We start from the raw sequence: 23,072 nt of genomic DNA, 5'->3' as shown, positions 1-23,072 counted from the left end.
ACACCACAGTGGAGAGAAGGAGGAGAGAGACAGTTCTTTGCTTAGAGACATTCATGTATTTTGGGTGGCACTCTGCCCCACCTGTACATTAATGAAAATGACAGTAGCAGCCCTCTTCAAGGGACACAGATGTTGGGGAGCCTACAAAACTTTTAATTGTATGGAGTCTTCTTGAGCAGACCAAGGTTTCCCTCTAAGGTGAGAGGTGAGATCTAGGGTGCATTCCCTGATTGGGTGACACAAGCCATTCGAGGACAGTGCCTAGGGCAGTGGCGAGGGTGGTCCAGGACTGAGGTAGAATGGACTTGGTGAGAATGGGAGCGGTGCCGGAGCTTACTGTCTGGGGAATGGGGTCCATCCAAGAAGCCCAGGCACACCTGCTTCTCGGTGGGGAAGATTGGGCCTTGGAGTCCCCTCTTGTCTTCTGAGTGTTGTTTTGCCCCACCGGACTTTTGGCAGGAGCCAGGATCTTTTGTACATTTTCTTTTCTGGGGTTGGCCACCTTCCCAGCTCTAGAGAACATGGATTCCTTATGCCCTTTGCCTTTCATCTTGGAGTTAAAACAGTACAGGAAGGATTTCATCCTACTTCTCAAGCCTGCTTCTGGAAGGCTGGGCCTCTTGTGAGTATGGACTGGCATCTCCTGTCCCTGCAAAACCTGACCTTTCAAAGTTTGGCCCTGCAAAGGCCTAGCCTGAATGAGTTGGCCCAGGAAAGGCTGGCCCTGTGGTGCCTGGGGCACCATAGGCTGGGCATTCTTAGGAATCCTTGCTGGCTTGAGGATGACACTGAGCTTGGTTTGACTGTCGTGCAGGTCATTCTTCTCAGATACTTTCACCCCAGGGATTCCTGGAGATGGCTCTGGAAGCTTAATCTGAGGGTGATGCTGGGTATTGTCTTCAAAGGGAGCAGCAAGTTGAAAGCTATTGCTGTGTTGCTGGGGGCTGCGGGGTGCCCTATTCAGAAGTATCCCTTTTGGCCTCTGGGCTTTATCGGGGTCGCTTATTTCTCTTGTAAAGGAGCATGCAAACCCTGCATCCCCTTCCCCATGGTCTCCTGCCAATTTGGGTTTCCCTGGGTCCTCTCTCTTTTCTGCCAGCATGGGGACCTGGGCTGAGTCCTTGCTCTTGCCAGGGCTTTGGGGCTCAGGGCTCCAGGGCTCCTCCAGGCTGGGGCTGTTCGCAGTGGCTTCCAGGTGAACACAGAGCACCTGGGCCTCCTTCATGTCTCCGCTGGGCGGTGAGATCTTGGAGGCCCAGTGGGCAGAGCCATGAGGTACTGCTCTTGAACTAGGCTGCTTCTGGTTCTGCTGCACTGCCTTTAACTCAATGGCCAGCTGTTCTTTCAGGTGGAGCCATTCTGGATCTGGGGCACGAGGAGCATCTGGTGGGATGGGGAGATCCTGGAGCAGTGTTTTTCCTTGATTGTTTAGACTCCTGAGAGACTCCTGTGTGGATGTGTTGTCTGGGGTTGCCCCAGTTTGTTCTCTGGACTCCCTTGCCTTTATGGGAATTCCCAGTTGTATCTCTAGGATCTTCTTTCTTAGATGGAAATTTAGTTTGGCTAAGATGGGTTTTTTGAGTGTGTAGAGCTCAGAGGCCTCTGCCTGGCTTTCTAGAGGCATCGCCTCGATCATTTGTTCCACCTGTTCTTCCACCTGGAGCTCCTCTGCAGCGTCTGCACAAGTCTTGTTGGCATCTTGAAAGCATGGCCCAGGACTCAGGCACTGCTCTTCAGATGAGATCATCTGAGTCAGAGGTTCGGTAGGGAATTCGCCAGGTCCAGGCACCGTTCCTGTGATTACAGCTTGGGTAGAGATTGCCGGTGCCATGGCCCTAGAGAGAGCCACATAATAAAGAGCAGGCAGCCCTGACAAGAAGGCAAGGTACTTGTGCCTCAGAGTCGTCTCCAGTTTCTCAATGGCTCCCTCGGACAGGGCTTGGGGCAGCTTAGTGTGTTCAGTGACAGCATCTGGTGGGGCTTTTTGCTGTTGATCAAGGGCCGTTGGTATCCAGGCCCCAGCTTTCTGTTGTAGGGCAGGGTCAGTTGCAGCCTGTAGGTCCAAGGGCTTGCTTTCTGGGATGCAGGTGAAGGGAGCCACTTGCAGGCCCCCAGGAATTATGCACTGCCAAGAGCTACATACACAAGCAGGGACCTTGCCCTGGTGAATCTGCCCACATTTGGAGTTGATGTGGCTCTGCAATATTGCCTTAGCCTGGTCAAACAAGTGTGGCATGGGGACTGGTACTTGGTCTGTGATTGGAGAGAATGGGTCACCGGCCCCAGTGGCCTCTAGGGCCGTAGGTTGGGGAGCATGCACATTGGCTAAGGCTGTGCTGCTCCAGGACAGAGTTGACTGATCAGTGGAGGACAGGAGTAGTTGGATGGACTCCTGGATCTTCTGGGGCAGGCCCCAGCGATGGTGAATCAACTGCCGCTGGAGATGGAATTCCAGCAGTCTCCGGCCATGCTCCGGGAAAAAAACTAGTTCCCTAGTGAGGACTGTGTTGGGCTTCACTGGCCAAGAAGTTTTCTCAGGAGACTGGGCCCTGCCATAGGGCCTATACTGCATGGGGTTCTGGGTATTCTGAGGTCTCTGAAAAACAGCTGACAAGCCCCATCGAAGCTGGAGCTGCCTCTGCAGCAGGTGCCATTCCAAGGCATTACACTCAGCCAGCGTCAGAAGTGGGACACTGTTTTGAGGTTGTTGCTTGTCAGATGGAATGACCCAGTTTTGGGAAGATGGGGAAGAAGATGCATCTGACTGGGGTGGAGTTTTAGGCAGTAGAGGGAGGTTGGAGAGGTCCTTGAGAAAAGGGTCCTTCAAGGGATGCTTGGACACGCTCCCATTCATGGAGAAGTTTTGAGAGCCTAAGAAGGTGTTAACCAGGGACTCACTGTGCAGAGATGGGAGTCCACAGAATAACTGGATGTATTTCTGCTGCAGATGGCCCACTGAATCATGATTCTGGTACCCAGGAAGTGCATAGAGGCCACTTGAGTCTTTAAGGGCTGGAGAGGGCAAGGCCAGAGCCATATGGTTTGGGATTTGCTGCTGGTGGTGTCTTTGTTCTGGGCCCATGATGGACCACTCAGAAACCCAGAAGGCCTGGGTAGGCTGGTTAGCCATACATGAAGCCCAGTTCTCGCAGGAATAGGGCCCAAGTGTTTCGATAGAGAACTTAGAAGTATTCTTCTGGATGAAAGAAACTGGTTGGTTATTGATAGCTTGGCAAAACAAAGGTGGGTTTGGCATAAGCTGCCGCAGGGACTCCTCCACACGTCTGGGTAGCCCCCACCTCTGGAAATGCATCCATTTTTTCACATGTACTTCAAGAAGCCTTAAGACTTCAGGACTGAGGAATGGCAGGTGGGCAGGGAGGACAGTAACCATATGCCAGGCCATAGGGTGGGTCAGTGTAGTGATTTCTCGGTTTAGGGTCTGCAGAGAGACCTGGGAATTCAAGGGCCAATGCCCTTGGTTTCCACAGACAAGGCCGGGAGTGCTCTGTATCATCTGCTGCTGGTTTACTGGAACCTGAGGCTCTTCAAGTCTTAAACAAGACATAGTCTCTGGGACACAAGTCACCTCCGGAATTTGAAATCCCTGCCCCAGCTGGAGGTGTTCAGCCCAGCAATCATGGATCCTGACTGCATCAGTTGACTGGACAGCTGATTGTGTTAAGCATTTCTGATCCATTAATTCTAACATTGGAGGCGTTGCATTTCGAAATGAAAGTGCTTTGCAGTGTAGGGAACGTTGCTGCAGACTCTGTTCAAAAGACACAGTAGACATGGACAAAATCTCTAAGCAAGAGGAGCCCTGCAATGGTCCTGATGAAGGGGAAGAGATCAGGGTGTTCTCACCTACCAGCAACTGCTGAATCTCCAGAGCCATGGCATTGCAGATTTGGCAGCAGGTATCTGCACACAGGAGCCGCCGCACACTTCCTTCCTGAGGAAGCCAGTCCTGGCTAGGAAGGGAAGATGGCAACGGTTACTGATGGAGTGACACCTGCTTCTCTGTTTTTTTCTTTGGTTTTGCTTTTTTAAGTCGTCTCCATGCCTAGCGTAGAGCCCAATGTGGAGCTTAAACTCACAACCCTGAGATCAAGACCTGAGCTCAGATCAAGAGTCAGACACTTAACTCACGGAGCCACCCAAGCACCCCAACACCTGCCTCTTTGAATATGTGTGGCCTGGAGATTTGGCCCACCTTCCCCTAGTTCTGGAACCCCAGGGCATTTACCCATCTCCTTTTCCTCCTAGGAAAATGCCATTGGCAAGTTATGTTGGGCTGGGTTGGACTGAGGGTCTGGAGCTTGTTGGGCAAGGTCTCAGACAACGCATGGAAACACAGGGCCATGAGAGACACTGGGACGTGGGGTGCATTCTCTGTTGGTCTGTGTTGTGAAGCTACACCAGGAGAAGGGAACCAGGCAGTGGTGGGGAGCCAATGGTTGGCTGAGGGGCAGCACCAGGAATATTACAGGGGGAACCCGCAGTCAGTCTCTTCTGGAGCTAAGAAGGCCACAGCCTGGCATTCAGTATTTCTAAGCTGTGGAAAATATGGTCTTTGTGGGAACTCTGCATTGTGGGGACTATGGGGTGTCCCAGATCCTGTACATAGTCTGTTGAGAGCCAGTTCCCTTCCTTAGAGATTTTAGGAAGAGGATAAAATGACAGACTCCTTTCTGAGGGCTGTCCCAGGAATTGGCCTCCCTGAAGACAAAACCATGGAATTAATGTCAGCAGGTTCTACGGGTCTGCCCTTGAATGGTTGCAACAGGAATATGACAATGGTGATTTGTTTATGTATGCATTTATCTATTCTCTTGACTGGATAACCTATCTTGTGGCTGAGTGCAAACTTATGTAGAGTCTTCAATGAATTACATACTAGCAAAATCCTGACTTTCAGGACCACTGTGAACCTAGCCTAGAGCAAAACTGGGAGACTCCCTGTCCTGAGACACCTGATCCTCCTCTGCCCTGGCAACTCTCTCAACCAGTGCTCAGCATCCACTGTCTGACTCCCTCCGGGACGTTTTCCCTCTCCTGGTCCCTGCCACAGGCCAACCAGAGAAATCGTCCTAGGCCAGGCTGGGGATTTGGAGGATGCAAAGAGCAAGTGATCACCTTCTCATGACAGAGAGCAGCTCCCATGGCTTATCAGCTTCTTCCTGACAAAATCTCCTAGCTGAAAAACCAGCAGAGTGTTAACAAAGAATGAGAGGATGCAGGGACATCCTATAGGAAGCTAAAGGCCTTTGAGGAAGAGGAGGCTGAAAACCCCAACAGTCAATGCTCTAAAGCACATATGCATACAGCTTAACCCACTACAACATGCTGTCCTAGACCTCATTTCATTTGATCATCACAGCCACACTGCGAGTGAGGCAGGATCATGAGATGCCCATTTCATGGATCACAGACTGAAAGATGAAGTCATTTCCACAGGGTGGTAAAACTAGTAAATGACACAGCTAAGGGCTTCTGTCCTCCTTCTGTATTCTTCATTCTCAAAGGCAGGTGTAATGTAGAGATTTTTGGAACATTCCCAGGCTCTGATTTCCCACCCAAGAAAGTGTTCTGGGAGAAATTGTCAGCTGAGGCAATTGGAGCCTTCAGTGGTTAGAGCGCCTGGTTACTGGCTCCAGGGCTCGTAGTGGGATAGGAATCAGGGGAAACTTGCCCATAGTGAGGCGAGTCAGAAGAGAGTGAGACCGTACCTCTTGATGCTGCATCTCTTATCCTGACTTTTCGGTGACGCTTAAAGACAAAATGTTAGAGTATAATGTTGGGACACCTTTTTTTAATGTTTAAAACCAGACAAAGCTGATATATTTCCCAATCCCTTTCTATATATCTGTGTCTATATTTTACTTACTTTCCTAACTTTGCTTTCCATATCCATCTCTTTTCACCTCAACATTTCCCTTCTCTGCTTGTGTTTGATTTATTTCAAGGCTCTTCCATATTCTCATTTATTTCCCAAGAGAAGTTATGCATGAGGTTTATGATGAAGCAAGAGAAAGAGTGCAACAGATTAAAGGGTGTGTGGGTGTAATAGCTAAAGGATTTCTATTAACAAATGCCTATAGCAACCACCAACCAGAAGAATCCTGCTAATTGGGAGGTACTCTGAGATCCAGGATGTAGATTCCATTTCATCTAGGTCTCAACTCCAACCAGATCGAAAGGTTCTTTATTTTCCAACTAGAATACACTGTAAGATGGCCTAGAAAGAAATTCTTAGGAGTCTCTGAGATGTACCATATAAGAGTTACTGATTGCATGGCATAAAATTTAGGGGGCGTGGGTGGTAAAAGGAGAGACTCTGAGATCTTAAAAGCTTCTTATCTGAGGCTTAATTAATTAATTCATGGTCATAAAGTTTCCCTACCTGGCAGCACATCCTTTGAGGTTCCAACCTTAATCCATGGTAACTCTTTGTTACTCGCCAGATAATTAGAAGAATAATAAAGATGAAGCCATAGGTATATAAGGGATACTTGAAATCCCACAGAACAAAAGTATGGCTCAACATGGTGTAAACCTCATTAACATGAAGATACTAACCATCCCTCTATCTAGGCATTCAGGGTCCTGATGCCTAATGATTCTCAATGTTATGCCTTATCATCTCCACCTCATAGATGATGGAACCAGGCCATTAGACTGCATCACAAAGCCCTTCTGTTTCACAAGGCAGGTGTTGTGTCAGACTTTTATCTGTCCTAGGGAAGCTTATGTGGTGATTAAGTCTATAGGTGAAGGTGCCTGGTTGTCTGTAAGGGTTACAGAGCCTGAGACTAAAAGTGTCTACTTATAGGCGGTGTCTATGCCTCCACTTTGTCTTTACTGTACATATCCTACACCAGCCTGATGTCTTGGCTCTCTCCTTTACAACTATCTGGTCACCTGTCCGCAGAAAACTGAATGTTTAGGGACATAGGACACCTTTTGTGGAAGAGTGGTTGGGACAGAGGACTCTCTACTAACTCCTCCACCTGTACAGGAGCTATATCTGTGAAGCACACATGAGCTTAGGGAGGCCAGAGTCTGGTTATGGCTTGAGAATGGAGAGCTATGATATTACAGGCATTGGGTGATGGAGAATCAGAAGTATATGAAGGGGTCCATGGCTTATATAGGAGGAAAAGAGCAAGGTGACATTTAAATGCCATTGTGGGAAGCAGGGAGAAATGCCTCTTGGTCTGTGTGGCCTCAAGCTTACGGATAGGTGGGAGGAGATGTAGACACTGCCTTCTTTTATTGAGCTCCTTAAAAGTTGGTTTTCTAGAGATTTTTTTTTTTACCATGTTATAGAATTCTGTCTGTTTGTGTATAGGACACCTTCATAGAGGCAGGCATTAGTGGCCACTTCCAACTTAAGGTCATAAGCTAGTTGGTGATCATGGTTTGAGTAGAGTATCAACTGATCTACTCTGGATACATGCTGTTTGCCTGAAGGAGGGTTTTTGTTTTTGTTTGTTTGTTTGTTTTTAACTTGTATTTCTTTTAAGATTTTATTTATTTATTCATGAGAGACACACAGAGAGAGGCAGAGACACAGACAGAGGGATGGAGAGCCTGATGTGGGACTCAGTCCCAGGACTCTGGGATCACACCCTGAGCCGAAGGCAGGCGCTCAACCACTGAGCACCCAGGCATTCCTAACTTGGATTTTTGAAACCTTTCAGCAAGCCATCTGTTTTCTAATTCATTCCTGGGCCCAACACTTCTATTCTCTGCCCATTTATTTATGCATTTGTTACCTGATTGACCTCTGTGGTTATTGTCATATTTCTCCAACACTGAACTTCTGAATTTCCCTGAGAGTCTTACCCTGCTGACAGCAATCTCACAGCCAAAAATATCTTTGTGCTCAAAGTCTCTGAGGAGGCTATTTTGGTAACTTCTCCAGCATCCAGTCCTCCACCCGGCTGGCATGGTGAGCCCTCAGTCTGTGCTTATCCTAAGCTTGGAAGTGTCAAGGGTACAAAGACATTTGAGTTATGTTGCCTTCCTGCTCTTGAGGCACTTAACTATCTGGTTACCAAGATAAGACTAATTCACACAAAGCAGGGGCCAATAATCTAGAATAAATAGAATTTCATATCATTTGCAATGTCCAGGTTATAAATCTCACATTTCGGAGGAGAGAAACCATAGTAAGGATCAGGATGGTCAGAGAGGGCTCCCGGGTAGAGTGACATAGAGGTTGGGTCTAAAAGTGTAGGCTGTGGGGGAAGGAGCATGTTCCAGATGGGAGAGAAACTTAAGAACGAAACTAGAACACAGAGCAATGGGCCACAGAGTGCATTTGGCAGTGAGAAATGTAGTCTATCTCTAGCAGAGGTGGAGATAAGTGGATTAGAGGGGACTTGTGGCAGAAGATTGGGATGAGGTCTCTTGATGAAGGGCCAGTGCATTTAACTGATTTTAATATTTGAAACTGTGTTTTATAAAGTAGGCATACATAGACACTGTACAACATTCAATGGGCAGAATAAGGTATGTAGGAAATATGTATGCTCACCCTTGTCTCTCATTTCCCAGCTTTCCTCTCTCGAGTCATTTATTCCTATCAGATTTCTGTGTATCTTTCCAAATGAGTCTAGCATAGCCAAAAAGAAATGAATTATGCTTTTCTTCACAAATGGAATATGACAGTTTCCCTTTTATTTCATTTAATAATACACATATATCTTGTATGTACCATTAAGTTAACGGCTGTAATGTCTTCCTTGATATAACACAATTCCTCTTTAATTCTTTATTAACAGATATTTAGTTGTTTATAGTCTTTTGCTGTGAATAAAATGCTGACACAACCTTATATTATAAGTCTATGGTACACATGTATGAGTATATAGGTAGGAAAAATTTCTGTGAATGAATTGACATTTTAACAATATTAAGCTTTTTGATCCATGGATATGGAATATCCCTCCCTTTATTTAGGGTATCTTTAATTTGTCTCAGTAATTTTTTTTGTACAAGTCTTACACATATTTTGTGAATTTACCCCTATTTAACATTTTATGATACTATTTTTTAAAAAAGATTTTTTTTCATTCATGAGAGACAGAGGGGGGGGGAGGGCAGAGATATAGGCAGAGAGAGAGAAGTGGGCTCCCTGCAGGAGTCTGACGTGGGACCTGACCCTAGGACTCCAGGATCACGCCCTGGGCTGAAGGCAGGCACTCAACCGCTCAGCCACCCAGGTGTCCCTTACGATGCTATTATAAGTGATATTGCTTTTTAATTTTAACTTCTAGTTTCTATTGTTAATATGTAGAAATAGAATTTGTTGTATCATATCCTGCAATCTTGTTAAATTCACAATTAGTTGTAATAGCTTTTTTGAAGTAAATTCTTTAGTATTTCCAAAATGAGGATAATGTCTGACAATTTTCACCTCCTTTTCCAATTTGAAACCCTTTTGTTTCTCTTTTTTTACCCTATTGCACTGATTAAAACATTCAGCATCATGTTGAATAGAAGTGGTGAAAGCAGACATCTTTGCCTTGTTACTGATCTTAGGGGGAAACCATTCTTTTTTCTTTCTGCTCCTCAGACTTGTAAATTTCAAAAGTCCTGTTTTTACATCTGCTGATTCTTTCTTCTGTCTATACAAATCTGCCATTGAATTCCTCTAGTGAACCTTTCCTTTTACTTATTATATTTTTTTCAGATTCAGGATTGTTAGTTTTTTTGGTGTTTTTTTTTTTTTTTTTAATACTTTCTATCATTTAGGGCACCTGGGTGGCTCAGTCAGTTAACCACTGAACTCTTTATCTTAGCTCAGGTCTCTATCTCATGATTGTGAGTTCAAGCCCTGCATTGGGTATCACGCTGGGTGTGGAGCCTACTTCTTTAAAAGATTGGATGTCTTTGTTGATATTTTGTTCTTTTTTATTAAGTTTTATTTATTTAAGTAATCTCTACACGCAACATGGGGCTTGAACTCACAACCCTGAGATCAAGGGTTGCACGTTCTGACTGAGCCAGCCAACTGCCCCACATTTTGTTCCTTTATGATTGCCTTTAGTTCTTCATCTATGTTTTCCTTTAGCTTATATAATTTTTATTTATTTACTTTATTTTCTAAAATAAATTTATTTTTTATTGGTGTTCAATTTGTCAACATACAGAATAACACCAAGTGCTCATCCCATCAAGTGCCCACCTCAGTGCCTGCCACCCAGTCACCCTCACCCCCCGCCCACCTCCTCTTCCACCACCCCTAGTTCATTTCCCAGAGTTAGGAGTCTTTGATGTTCTGTCTCCCTTTTTGATATTTCCCACTTATTTTTTCTCCTTTCCCCTTCATTCCCTTTCACTATTTTTTATATTCCCCAACTGAATGAGATCATATAATTTTTGTCCTTCTCCGATTGACTTATTTCACTCAGCATAATACGCTCCAGTTCCATCCACGTCGAAGCAAATGGTGGGTATTTGTCGTTTCTAATGGCTGAGTAATGTTCCATTGTATACATAAACCACATCTTCTTTATCCATTCGTCTTTCGATGGACACCGAGGCTCCTTCCACAGTTGGTCTATTGTGGACATTGCTGCTATAAACATCAGGGTGCAGGTGTCCCAGCGTTTCATTGCATCTGTATCTTTGGGGTAAATCCCCAGTAGTGCAATTGCTGGGTCGTAGGGCAGATCTATTTTTCACTCTTTGAGGAACCTCCACACAGTTTTCCAGAGTGGCTGCACCAGTTCACATTCCCACCAACAGTGCAAGAGGGTTCCCCTTTCTCCACATCCTCTCCAACACTTGTGGTTTCGTGCCTTGTTAATTTTCCCCATTCTCACTGGTGTGAGGTGGTATCTCATTGTGGTTTTGATTTGTATTTCCCTGATGGCAAGTGATGCAGAGCATTTTCTCATGTGCTTGTTGGCCATGTCTATGTCTTCCTCTGTGAGATTTCTGTTCATGTCTTTTGCCCATTTCATGATTGGATTGTTTGTTTCTTTGCTGCTGAGTTTAATAAGTTCTTTATAAATCTGGGAAACTAGCCCTTTATCTGATATGTCATTTGCAAATATCTTCTCCCATTCTGTAGGTTGTCTTTTAGTTTTGTTGACTGTATCCTTTGCTGTGCAAAAGCTTCTTAAAATTGGCAAAGAAGAAGTCAAACTCTCCCTCTTCGCTGATGACATGATACTCTATATAGAAAACCCAAAAGACTCCACCCCAAGATTGCTAGAACTCATACAGCCATTTGGCAGTGTGGCAGGATACAAAATCAATGCCCAGAAGTCAGTGTCATTTCTATACACTAACAATGAGACTGATGAAAGAGAAATTAAGGAGTCAATCCCATGTGCAGTTGCACCCAAAAGCATAAGATACCTAGGAATAAACCTAACCAAAGAGGTAAAGGATCTATACCCTAAAAACTATAGAACACTTCTGAAAGAAATTGAGGAAGACACAAAGAGATGGAAAAATATTCCATGCTCATGGATTGGCAGAATTAATATTGTGAAAATGTCAATGTTACCCAGGGCAATTTACACGTTCAATGCAATCCCTATCAAAATACCATGGACTTTCTTCAGAGACTTAGAACAAATTATTTTAAGATTTGTGTGGAATCAGAAAAGACCCCGAATAGCCAGGGGAATTTTAAAAAAGAAAACCATAGCTGGGGGCATCACAATGCCAGATTTCAGGTTGTACTACAAAGCTGTGTTCATCAAGACAGTGTGGTACTGGCACAAAAACAGACACATAGACCAATGGAACAGAATAGAGAACCCAGAAATGGACCCTGAACTTTATGGTCAACTAATATTCGACAGAGGAGGAAAGACGATCCACTGGAAGAAAGACAGTCTCTTCAATAAATGGTGCTGGGAAAATTGGTCATCCACATGCAGAAGAATGAAACTAGACCACTCTCTTGCACCATACACAAAGATAAACTCAAAATGGATGAAAGATTTAAATGTGAGACAAGACTCCATCAAAATCCTAGAGGAGAACACAGGCAACACCCTTTTTGAACTTGGCCACAGTAACTTCTTGCAAGATACATCCACGAAAACAAAAGAAACAAAAGCAAAAATGAACTATTGGGACTTCATCAAGATAAGAAGCTTTTGCACAGCAAAGGATACAGTCAACAAAACTCAAAGACAACCTACAGAATGGGAGAAGATATTTGCAAATAACATATCAGATAAAGGGCTAGTTTCCAAAATCTATAAAGAACTTATTAAACTCAACACCAAAGAAACAAACAATCCAATCATGAAATGGGCAAAAGACATAAAGAGAAATCTCACAGAGGAAGACATAGACATGGCCAACATGCACATGAGAAAATGCTCTGCATCACTTGCCATCAGGGAAATACAAATCAAAACCACAATGAGATACCACCTCACACCAGTGAGAATGGGGAAAATTAATAAGGCAGGAAACAACAAATGTTGGAGAGGATGCGGAGAAAAGGGAACCCTCTTACACTGTTGGTGGGAATGTGAACTGGTGCAGCCACTCTGGAAAACTGTGTGGAGGTTCCTCAAAGAATTAAAAATAGACCTGCCCTACGACCCAGCAATTGCACTGTTAGGGATTTACCCCAAAGATTCAGATGCAATGAAACGCCGGGACACCTGCACCCCGATGTTTCTAGCAGCCATGTCCACAATAGCCAAACTGTGGAAGGAGCCTCGGTGCCCATCGAAAGATGAATGGATAAAGAAGATGTGGTTTATGTATACAATGGAATATTACTCAGCCATTAGAAACGACAAATACCCACCATTTTCTTCAACGTGGATGGAACTGGAGGGTATTATGCTGAGTGAAGTAAGTCAATCGGAGAAGGACAAACAGTGTATGTTCTCATTCATTTGGGGAATATGAATAATAGGGAAGGGGAATATAAGGGAAGGGAGAAGAAATGTGTGGGAGATATCAGAAAGGGACACAGAACATAAAGACTTCTAACTCTGGGAAATGAACTAGGGGTGGTGGAAGGGGAGGAGGGCGGGGGTGGGGGTGAATGGGTGACGGGCACGGAGGGGGACACTTGACGGGATGAGCACTGGGTGTTATTCTGTATGTTGCTAAATTGAACACCAATAAAAATTAATTTATAAAAAAAAAAGATACATCCACGAAGGCAAAAGAAACAAAAGCAAAAATGAACTATTGGGACTTCCTTTAGGATATATAAGATGGTTGTTTTTAAAATCTTTGTCTAGTAAGTCTAATGCTCGTGTTCATCTAGGGACAGTTTTGACCAGTTTATTTTTCCCCTTTACGTGAACTATACTCTCTTTTTCTTTTTAATCCTTGTAATTTTTTTTCCACAGGCAGGTGAAACAATTTTATTTCACAGTTTTCTTTAAAACCACAAAGACACTATGTTCTTCATGTAAAAACATTAGTACAGATAACTATACTTTCTAGAAAATGATTATATAGACCCTTTCAAAGAAAAATGCACACCATTATATGGTTCAGACAAGTTACTTGGGAAAAACACATCTGGACCGATTCCTAAAACATACCAGAAGACCACGCTGCATCTTTTGGTTCAAAGTATAGATTACTGTCATCAGTAAGGGCTCCTGCATTCTTACATATTTGATAATACACATATAGACTGGTTTGTGACTTATTGCTCCATTGGTTAATCAGCCTTTTCTGCAGGTTCATCAGCAGGTTGAGTAGGCTGTGCCTTTCTCTGTGGTCTTTCTTCAAGACCTTCCAGGAATGGAGATACATCATCATCATCATAAATCGTAAACTCCAAGTCTTTACCAACAATTCCAATGGAAACATTCTTTGTAGTTAGGTCCTGTTCTGCAGGAAGTGTCTCTCGTAAGGCAGGCAGACCATGTTTAACCAGTTCATTCAAACTGCACTCCATAAACCCAGACATATGTCTCTCCAAGTAAGTACGAGCTGATTGAGAACGGGCTCCAATGGACATGGCTCTACAGTCAAAATAGTTGGCAGATGGACCGGTTTGGAAAATGTGAGGGCCCATATCATCATTACCAGCAATAAGCAGTCCAACACCATAGGGTCTCTGGCCATACCTTTGTGTTGGTATCTGGGTCTTGCTTCCAATTAGAGATACAAGACGAGACACAGGAAGAGGTCTGTCAAATACAAATCTGGAATCCAAACAATCCTGGCGCATAAAATTACATAACAGTCTAGCATCAGCAGTAAGTCCCACAATTGAGATACCAATATGGTTATCAACATGAAGACTTTTCTTCTGATGAGCTGCAAGCTCTGACTGTGCTCTCTTCAATGCAACCAACACTGCATGGGTTTTTGATTTCAGACCAACTGTGGCTGAACCTTGTTTGACAGCTTCCATTGCATATTCAATTTGATGAATCCTGCCCTGAGGGCTCCAAACAGTGACGTCATTGTCATACTGGTTGCGAAACCTGGTTCTGGGTCCCCGCTGTGGCCTCCGGCCTGTAATTTTTTTTTTTTTAAAGATTGGGCACTTGTGAAAACAGTCACCTGTCTCAGTCTTTGCAGACTGGCTCTATTCTGGGGCAGTCCTTTTCTAATTTTCTAAGCTAGAGGGGCTCAGAGCCTAGGGATAAGCAAAATATAAAAATTTAAGGTCTTTTCATTTCTTTTCAGAAGTCTGTCTTGGCCAGGACTGATCATGGCCTTTTCAATTCCCTTAAATATGTGGCTGCTTCTGAATGTCCAAGTCTTTCAAAGAATCTCGCTCAGCGTCTCCTTTGGGCTTTTTATGGTCTATTATATGTCCTACTCAAAATCTTTTGCTCATGAGTTGGTAGTCCCCTTGCAGCTTTCATGAGTAGCAGCTACCTCTTCTTGCTGCATGAACTCCAAATAAGGGGGGATAGATCAGTCCTTCAGGCAGCCCCCACATAGGTTCAAATGTTCAAATATGGTCTGTTCTGCTTGTTTGGTTTACGGAAGGGAATTGGGAATTGGGCTGCCACTCTGTCTAGACCAAAACCTCACCACACTGGGGAAGGGGTGGAGCAAAGGCAAGTAAACACGAAATAAAATTTCCTACTGTTTTTAATATGTATTTTTTAATTGTACATTTGCCTGGTCGCTATAGACCTTTGACTACTTTCCATGGCTCATATAAGGTTATTATAGTTGTTAGTTTCTGGATTTTTTTAAATGTTTCCATGGGAGAGTGAGGACTTGGAGCTTCCTAGTCCACCTCTTTTTTCTACAAATATTGTTGAGCTTTGTTTTGTAATTCATTAAGTTACTTGGAACAGTTTGATGCTTTCAGGTGTTCCTTATAAACTTTATTAGGCAGATCCTACCAACGTTTAGTCCAAGATTAATTTTTACCTACTGTTGAGTCAAGGCCTTGTTTATACTCCATCCAATGTCCCATTTATTTTGATGTTTTCTACTCTCTGTTGGAATAAATACTTTTTCTACCTCTGTGTGATCTCTGGGTATTATGCTTTTATATCTTAAGAATTTTTAAAAAGTCCTATCTCAGGTACTTTTCTTACATGCATATACTGACTAGTCCCTTGTGAACACTTGAGGGAGACCTTCTTCAGATCTTAAGAGTTCTCTCTCTGTCCAGCACTTTCTTTTCAGATACGATGCCATGGCCATCTCTAACTCCCACCTCCATCTCCTCAACTCATAGACTGTCAAGTTCTACTTGGGTTCCTCCTTACTATACCACAACCTGGGAACTTTGTCCAGGCCATAAGCTGACACAACTGTAGAGCTCACCTCATTGATTTCCTGTCTCTCAGTGATCTCTATCATTTGTTGCTTGATGTCTAATGTCTTAAGAGTTATTGTATATTTTGTCTAGTTCTGTAGTTGCTATAGATAGTAGGGTAAATGTGGGCCCTGTTACTCCATCCTGACCAAAAGTGAGAGTCTCGACAGAGTTGTAAAGTTTTCTTTCTATGGTTCTTGCTTTATTTTAATTAGGGCTTATTCCTATGTTTTATTTTATTTTTGCTATTAGAAATAAGTGCTATTCAGTTCTATTTACTAACTTCATAAACAGGATTAAAAATTTCAGTTTATTTCCTTTGGCTTCTGTTATCTGAACACAATTTGTATATCTTTCAGTCTAATTTTTATTCCTCTTTTTTCCTTGTCTAATTATGTTGGCTTGCTCAGAGTTGTCCTCCTCCTACTTTATTTTTTTTAAAAAATATTTTATCTAGTTATTCATGAGAGACAGAGAGAGAGAGAGAGAGAGGCAGAGACATAGGCAGAGGGAGAAGCAGGCTCCCTGTGGGGAGCCCCATGCAGGACTGGATCCTAGAACTGTGGGATCACGCCCTGAGCTGAAGGCAGATGCTCAACTGCTGAGCCATCCAGGTGTCCCGACCTGCTCCTACTTTAATGAGAAGGTAAATGTTGATGATTTTTGCAAGAAGATTTTTAAAGATTGTTAAAGAAGATGTGATATATATGTATATCTTTTTCTTTATAGATACTATGCATACAATATTTAATATTACTCAGACATAAGAAAGGAATGAAATCTTGCCAACTACAGTGACATTGATGGAGCTAGAGGGTATTATCCTATGCAAAATTAGTCAGTCAGAGAAAGACAAATACCATATGATTTCACTGATACATGGAACTTAAGAAACAAAACAAACATAATAGGGGAAAAAGGAGTGAGAGGCAAACCAAGAAACAGATTCTTAACTACAGACATCAAACAGATGGTTACTAGAGGGGAGGTGGATGAGAAGATGAGTTAAAAAGATGATGGGGAATAAGGAGTGTGCTTGTGGTGAGCACTAGGTGTTGTATGTAAGTGCTGAATCACTAAATTGTACACCTGAAACTAATATTACACTGTATATTTACTAACTAGAATTTAAATAAAAACTTTAAAAATTAAAAAAATTGCGTGTGTGTATGCGTGTGTGTTGAGAATGTGAGTGTATAATCATGTTAAGGATTCTATTTTATATACAATTTTTATAAAGAATTGTTGTTGAATCCGCTTCAGATAATGATGGAGTAACCGAACTACATTTTGCCTCCAGTTGTAAGGAAGTACAAAATGAGACCAAATACATGCACAAGTTGTGTGGACAGTAGGCACAGTGGACTTTGATCTTTTAGACAGGAGAAACACACGAGTAAAGCTTCAAAATTGCCCCAGCTTTCTGTCTGGAGGTACCCTGTGGACTATTGTAGAGAAAGGTGAGACCCAAACAGAGCACAGTTGTATTGCTATGCTCTGGAAGTAGAGCTAAGCATTTCTGGCTTTTTTTTTTTTTAAGATTTTATTGATTTATTCATGAGAGACAGAGAGAGAGAGCGAGAGAGGCAGAGACACAGGCAGAGGGAGAAGCAGGCTCCATGCAGGGAGCCTAACATGGGACTCGATCCAGGGTCTCCAGGATCAGGCCTTGGGCCGAAGGTGGCGCTAATCCACTGACCCACCCAGGGTGCCCCATTTCTGGCTTTTGAGCTTTTCTGTAGCTGTGCAGAAAAGGAGAACTGGGAAGATGTACAATGTGCCCTTTAAGTTTCTGGTTGAATGATAATTTGCACATGTACAGAACAAGATTCTGTACAATCTAGTTAAGGACAGCTGCTAGAGAGCTGTGAGCTGAATTGAATTTCAGGAGGTTTCACAGTTGTGTTAGACATAGGAGTCCAGTGGACCAAGATGGAGAGAACTCACTGAACATCATAGACACTCAATTGTCCTTCCAGAAAGGCCACTCTGTAGGATAGGACTACTCTAGACCTAGATAAGGGCCACTCTAGTCCCATCCTAACAAAGGTTAGAACAGCTTTTGAAAAAAAGAGTTATTGATCTGCTAGTAAATTAACTGTATGCCAGAACAAACCTCAATATTCTCTAAATGTGAAGCTGAGGTACAGAAGTTACAAGATTAGCCCTGAGCATCTTCATGTGGATAAGTTGAGCATAGAAGTGCTCAAAGAATCATGAAGACATATCACAAGGGCACAGCGGCCAACTTAAAGAGGCTGCCACTGGACAATTGTGGGACAATTTGAGCATCAAAATAGTGGTAATAATAAATTATAACATATTGAATGAAATAAGAATTAGTTCTTACTGATATAAATATGAGAGGGAGGAAAGTTCCTTACAGAAGATTGTCAACTTATAAATATAGAAGGAATGATAATGTTAGAAAGTCTATAATGATTGCCACAACTAGTATGTGAAAGTTTGAGGAAGAAAAGAATATTTTCATAGATTCAGAGTATGTTCTCACTAGTTAAGGCACCACCTTAACCAAACCAATCATTATCAGTATTGGGACAAATAAAATCATATGCCCCCTGATATAATGCACTAAGAAGAACACAGTATCACTTCTGTTGTAGAACGGTCAAGAGTGCAAAACTTGAAACACTGGACAAATGGAGGGACAGTCTTCCAAATAACTGTATTCTTCCAACAATAAGAGACAAGACAACTGAATGTAATGCATGAGGGAAAAGGCAGCTATAAAGGACATTAGAGGAGTAACACTGTCAGTTTTACTCTTTAGAAATGACTTTATTTGCTTTTTTGGGGGAAAGATTTTAGGGGAGCAAGCATAGAACAAGGATCATTAAGATACCATTGTCTAGCTCCAGACTATTAGGTTGCTCTACGTAGTTCAAGCTGGACATGTTGGATTTTAGATGGGCTTTTTAGCAGTAGACTTGGTAAGAAGTTGTGTATTTTGGAGACACATCTACTGGTGGATTGAATGTTGGGTGTGAAGGTAAAAATATAGATTTAAGGAGGAGCCTGGGTGGCTCAGTTGGTTAAGTGTCCAACTCTTGGTTTCGGCTCAGTCATGATCTTATGGGTTCTGAGAAAGACCCATAGCAGGAAGTCTTCTTGGGGATTCTTTCCCTCTGCCCCTCCCCCCACTGCGTGCACTCTTTCTCTCTCTTTCTCTCCCCCCCTCAAAATAAATAAGTCTTTAAAAAATAATTAAGGAAAATCTCTAGGTTATTATTGGCTTGGGGAATTGGATGGGTGGTGCTATTTAATGATAAGGTAAAGGCTTGGGGACTATGGATTTTGGGGAATGCGGGATGAATATTCACATTTGGCTCTATTATGTTGGAGGTGTGTATTACTCATTTAAGCAGAAATGTCATATGAGGAGTTGGATTTACAGGCCTAGAAGTCAGGATGTAGATCTCACCTAGAAATATAAAGTAAAAATCACTATCTAGACATAGTTGAAGTTATGTTACGTGGCCAGATAAAATCTTGGAGAGAGTATAACCAGAAAAGAACAGAATTAAGCAGGCTAAACAGAGATCTGGTAGAGGAAGAAGGGCCAGCAAAGGAAATCAGAAGGAACAGACAGTGGGTTTGAGGAAAAAAGGGAGTGTGTTTAGTCATTGAATTGGAGTTCATAATAGCCAAAGAAAGGAAACAATCAATCAAATCAATCAAATGGACAAATAAAGTATGCCATATCCATGAGGTGAAATATTATTTAGCAAATAGGGGATCCCTGGGTGGCTCAGCCTTTGGCCCAGGGCATGATCCTGGAGTCCCGGGATCAAGTCCCACAAGGCTCCCTGCATGGAGCCTGCTTCTCCCTCTGCCTGTGTCTCTGCCTCTCCATCTCTCTGTGTCTCTCATGAATAAATAAAATCTTTTTAAAAAAGAAATTATTTAGCAAATAAAGTACTGACTGATATATGCTACAATGTAGGCGAACTGTAAAAAACGTGCTAAGTGAAGAAGCCAGTCACAAAAGACCACATATTGTATTTTTACAATACATTTCACAACATAGTACTCCATTTATATGAAATGCCCAGGGAAGGCAAATATAGACAGATATTATGTTAATTTTTCAGGCCTTTGGGCAGTGAGGGGAAGTAAGAGGTGAGGATGGGATATGCTAATGGTTATAAAGTTTCTTACTGGAGGGACAGCTGGGTGGTTCAGCTGTTGGGTTCTGCCTTTGGCTCAGGGTGTGATCCTGGAGTCTCAGGATCAAGTCCCGCATCAGGCTCCCTCCATGGAACCTGCTTCTACCTCTGCCTCTATCTCTGCCTCTCTCTCTGTGTATCTCTCATGAATAGATAAATAAAAGCTTAAAAAAACACAACAACAAAGTTTTTTTTTTTATTTTTATTTATTTATGATAGTTACACACACAGAGAGAGAGAGAGAGAGAGAGAGAGGCAGAGACACAGGCAGAGGGAGAAGCAGGCTCCATGCACCAGGAGCCCGATGTGGGATTCGATCCTGGGTCTCCAGGATCGCGCCCTGGGCCAAAGGCAGGCGCCAAACCGCTGCGCCACCCAGGGATCCCAACAACAAAGTTTTTTACTGGCATAACGAAAAAAGTCTGAAGTTGATTATGATGATGGTGACACAACTCTGCAAATAGACTATACCCCACTAAATTGTAAACTTTAAATGAGTATGATATATGCATTATATCTTGATAAAGTTAGAATTTTTTAAAATGTGAAATAAAGATTTTAGACATAAAAAGCTGAAAGAATTCATCACCCTACAAAAAATTTTAAAGGAAATCATTCAGGCAGAAGGAAAATGACAGAAGATGGAAATAAGAATTATAAAAAGTAATGACAAGAACTACAGGGACACCTGGGTGGCTTGGCAGTTGAGCCTCTGCCTTTGGCTGAGGGCGTGGTCCCTGGTCGGGGGATTGAGTCCTGCATCAGGCTCTGGGCAGGGAGCCTGCTTCTTCCTTTGCTGTGTCCCTGCTGCTCTTTCTGTGTCCCTCATGAATAAATAAATAAAACCTTAAAAAAAAACTACAAATGATTAGAATGCAGGTAAACATATATTTTCCTATTATTCATGTCTCTTTAAAGATAAATGACTGAACAGAAATGACAATAATGTGCATTTAAAATATATGTATAAGTAAAATATATGACAATAAGGCCATAAAGGCCTAGAGTGGAGAAATAGAAATATACTATTATAAATTTCTCATATTATATATGAAATGTATTAGTGACACTTGAAGGAGTTGGTAATATGTTTAATACTTAAACCATAAACCCTAGTATAACAACCAAAATAACAAAAACAAATAATTATAGAAAATCAAATGAGATCAAATGGGATCACAGAAAACACTGAATTCAAAAGAAGGCAGAAGTAAAGAGGAAAAAATGAAACAAAGAACACTGAAAATGAATAGTAGGATGATAAGCTTAAACCCAACTATGTCAATAATAATAGTCAAAATAGGAAGGCAGAGGTTGAGTAATTGAAAAAGCAAGACTGAACTGTATGCTGCCCATAAGAAGCAAATTTCAAATATAAAGACAAATCTGCTAAAAGGATAGAAAAAAGATAAAGCATGCTAATTCTAATAAAAAGAAAGCTGCAGTGGCCATATTAATCTTAGGCGAAGATTTCACAGCAAAGAGTAGGAACACAGATAAAAGTCATTTTATAGTGATAAATGGGTTAATTAATCAAGAGAACGTGACAGTCCTAAACATTTTTGCTCCGAATAACACAGCTTCACAAAAAGTAAAAAAGGACTGAGGAGAAATAAATCTATCGTATTTGAGATTTCAAGAACCATTTCTCAATAACTGATAGAAAAAGTAAAAGAAAGTCAGTAAAATATAAAAGGCTTGAACAATGCCTCAATTTATATTAATTATATGTTAATTTATATTAACTTAATATAAATGTCCTTCATAAGAATATTTCACCCAGTAACAGCAGAATATACATATTCTTCACATGCACATGAAACATTGCATTGTCATAATGCAAATATCAATAAATTTAAAAGAATTCAAGTTATACAAAATGTGTTCTCTGACTGAAATGGAATTAAATTAGAAATTCGATTACAGAAATACATCTGGAAAAGCACCAAATATTTGGAAACAAAATAAGACATTTCTAAATAAAGGAAACATGTAAAGGGCAATTAAAAGCATTTAAAAATATATTCTGGATGAAAAGGAGAATAAAATTTGTAGGGTGCAGGGAGAAATATATAGTACTAACTAGATCTATGCAAAAACCCCCTCCAATCAACAATTTCAGGTTCCACATTAGAAACAAGATAAAAAGAGCAAATAAAATTCAAAGCAAGCAAAAGGAAGGAAATAATAAATATGAGAAATCTATAAAATAGAAAATAGAGATACAATAGAGAAAATGGATAACTCCAAAAACTGTTGCTTTGAGAAATTAATAAAATTGATAAACTCTCACCAGACTTATCAGGAAAAATAGAGGGTTGAAATTACCAATATAAGGAGTGAGAGAGGTGACTGTATCACCAATCTTACAGATAGCAAAAGAAGTACAAGAGGCTATTATGAACAACTTTATGCCAATAAATTCAACAACTTAGATGAAAACAACAAATTTCTTACAAAATGCAAACTATCAAGACTTTCTTGAGAAGAAATAAACAAGTAGACCTATAGTTATAAAGGAAATAGAATTTTTAGTCAAAGACCTTCCCAAAATAAATCTCCAGGTCCAGGTGTCTTCATTGGTTTAATTCTTCCAATCATTTAAGAAAAAAAGAATACCAATTCTCCACAAACTCTTTTAGAGTAAAATTGAAGAGGAGGGGATATTTACCAACTTCTTCCATGAGGCCAGCACTTCCTTGATGCCAAAACCAGAGAAGTCATTACAAGAAATAAAAGTACAGATAAATATCCCTCACGAGCATAGATAGAAAACTTTTATACAAAATTTTAGCAAATTGAAACAAAAAAAAATAAAAAGGATAATACATCATGACCAAGTGGGGTTATCCCAGGAATGCAGAATTGGCTTAACATTTGAAAAATCAATTGGTGTAAGTCATCATATTATCAAACTAAAAAAGAAAAACAATTTGATCATCTCAATAGATGTAGAAAAGATATCTGACAAAATACAAGATGCCTTCCTGATTTTTTAAGTTCACAAACTAGAAAAGAATTCCTCCAGCTAATAAAGGGCATCTATGAACACCCCACAGCTAAGATCATAGTTAATGATGAAAGACTAGATGCATATTTCCTAAGATTAAAAACAATTCAAGGATATCTACTCT

The 23,072-nt window shown here is 41.6% G+C and overlaps 2 protein-coding genes across 2 annotated transcripts in view; both read right to left on the bottom strand.

Moving 5' to 3' along the window:
- Positions 1 to 212: 212 nt before the first annotated feature.
- The window catches only part of LOC129494569 (protein FAM205A-like), a 48,168-nt gene continuing 25,308 nt past the window's right edge, over positions 213 to 23,072 (bottom strand). The window contains 3 exon segments of the mRNA XM_055301497.1: positions 213 to 394; positions 397 to 3,974; positions 5,140 to 5,200. Of these exon segments, the coding sequence (XP_055157472.1) occupies positions 213 to 394; positions 397 to 3,974; positions 5,140 to 5,200 (3,821 nt within the window).
- Positions 13,246 to 15,023, bottom strand: LOC129494788 (proteasome subunit alpha type-1-like). Its single transcript, XM_055301878.1, has one exon. It carries the CDS (start codon positions 14,375 to 14,377, stop codon positions 13,676 to 13,678), a length of 702 nt encoding a protein of 233 aa, XP_055157853.1. The 5' UTR covers positions 14,378 to 15,023; the 3' UTR covers positions 13,246 to 13,675.

This window comes from Nyctereutes procyonoides, unplaced genomic scaffold (assembly GCF_905146905.1).
Source record: "Nyctereutes procyonoides isolate TBG_1078 unplaced genomic scaffold, NYPRO_anot_genome, whole genome shotgun sequence".
Lineage (NCBI taxonomy): Eukaryota > Metazoa > Chordata > Mammalia > Carnivora > Canidae > Nyctereutes > Nyctereutes procyonoides.
Note: the sequence above shows the minus strand (reverse complement) of the source record. Positions and strands in the feature narration are given on the sequence as shown.

Bases quoted from the DNA above. Each gene is read 5' to 3' on its own strand.
- LOC129494788 (XM_055301878.1), bottom strand. From the start codon at position 14,377: ATGGAAGCTGTCAAACAAGGTTCAGCCACAGTTGGTCTGAAATCAAAA.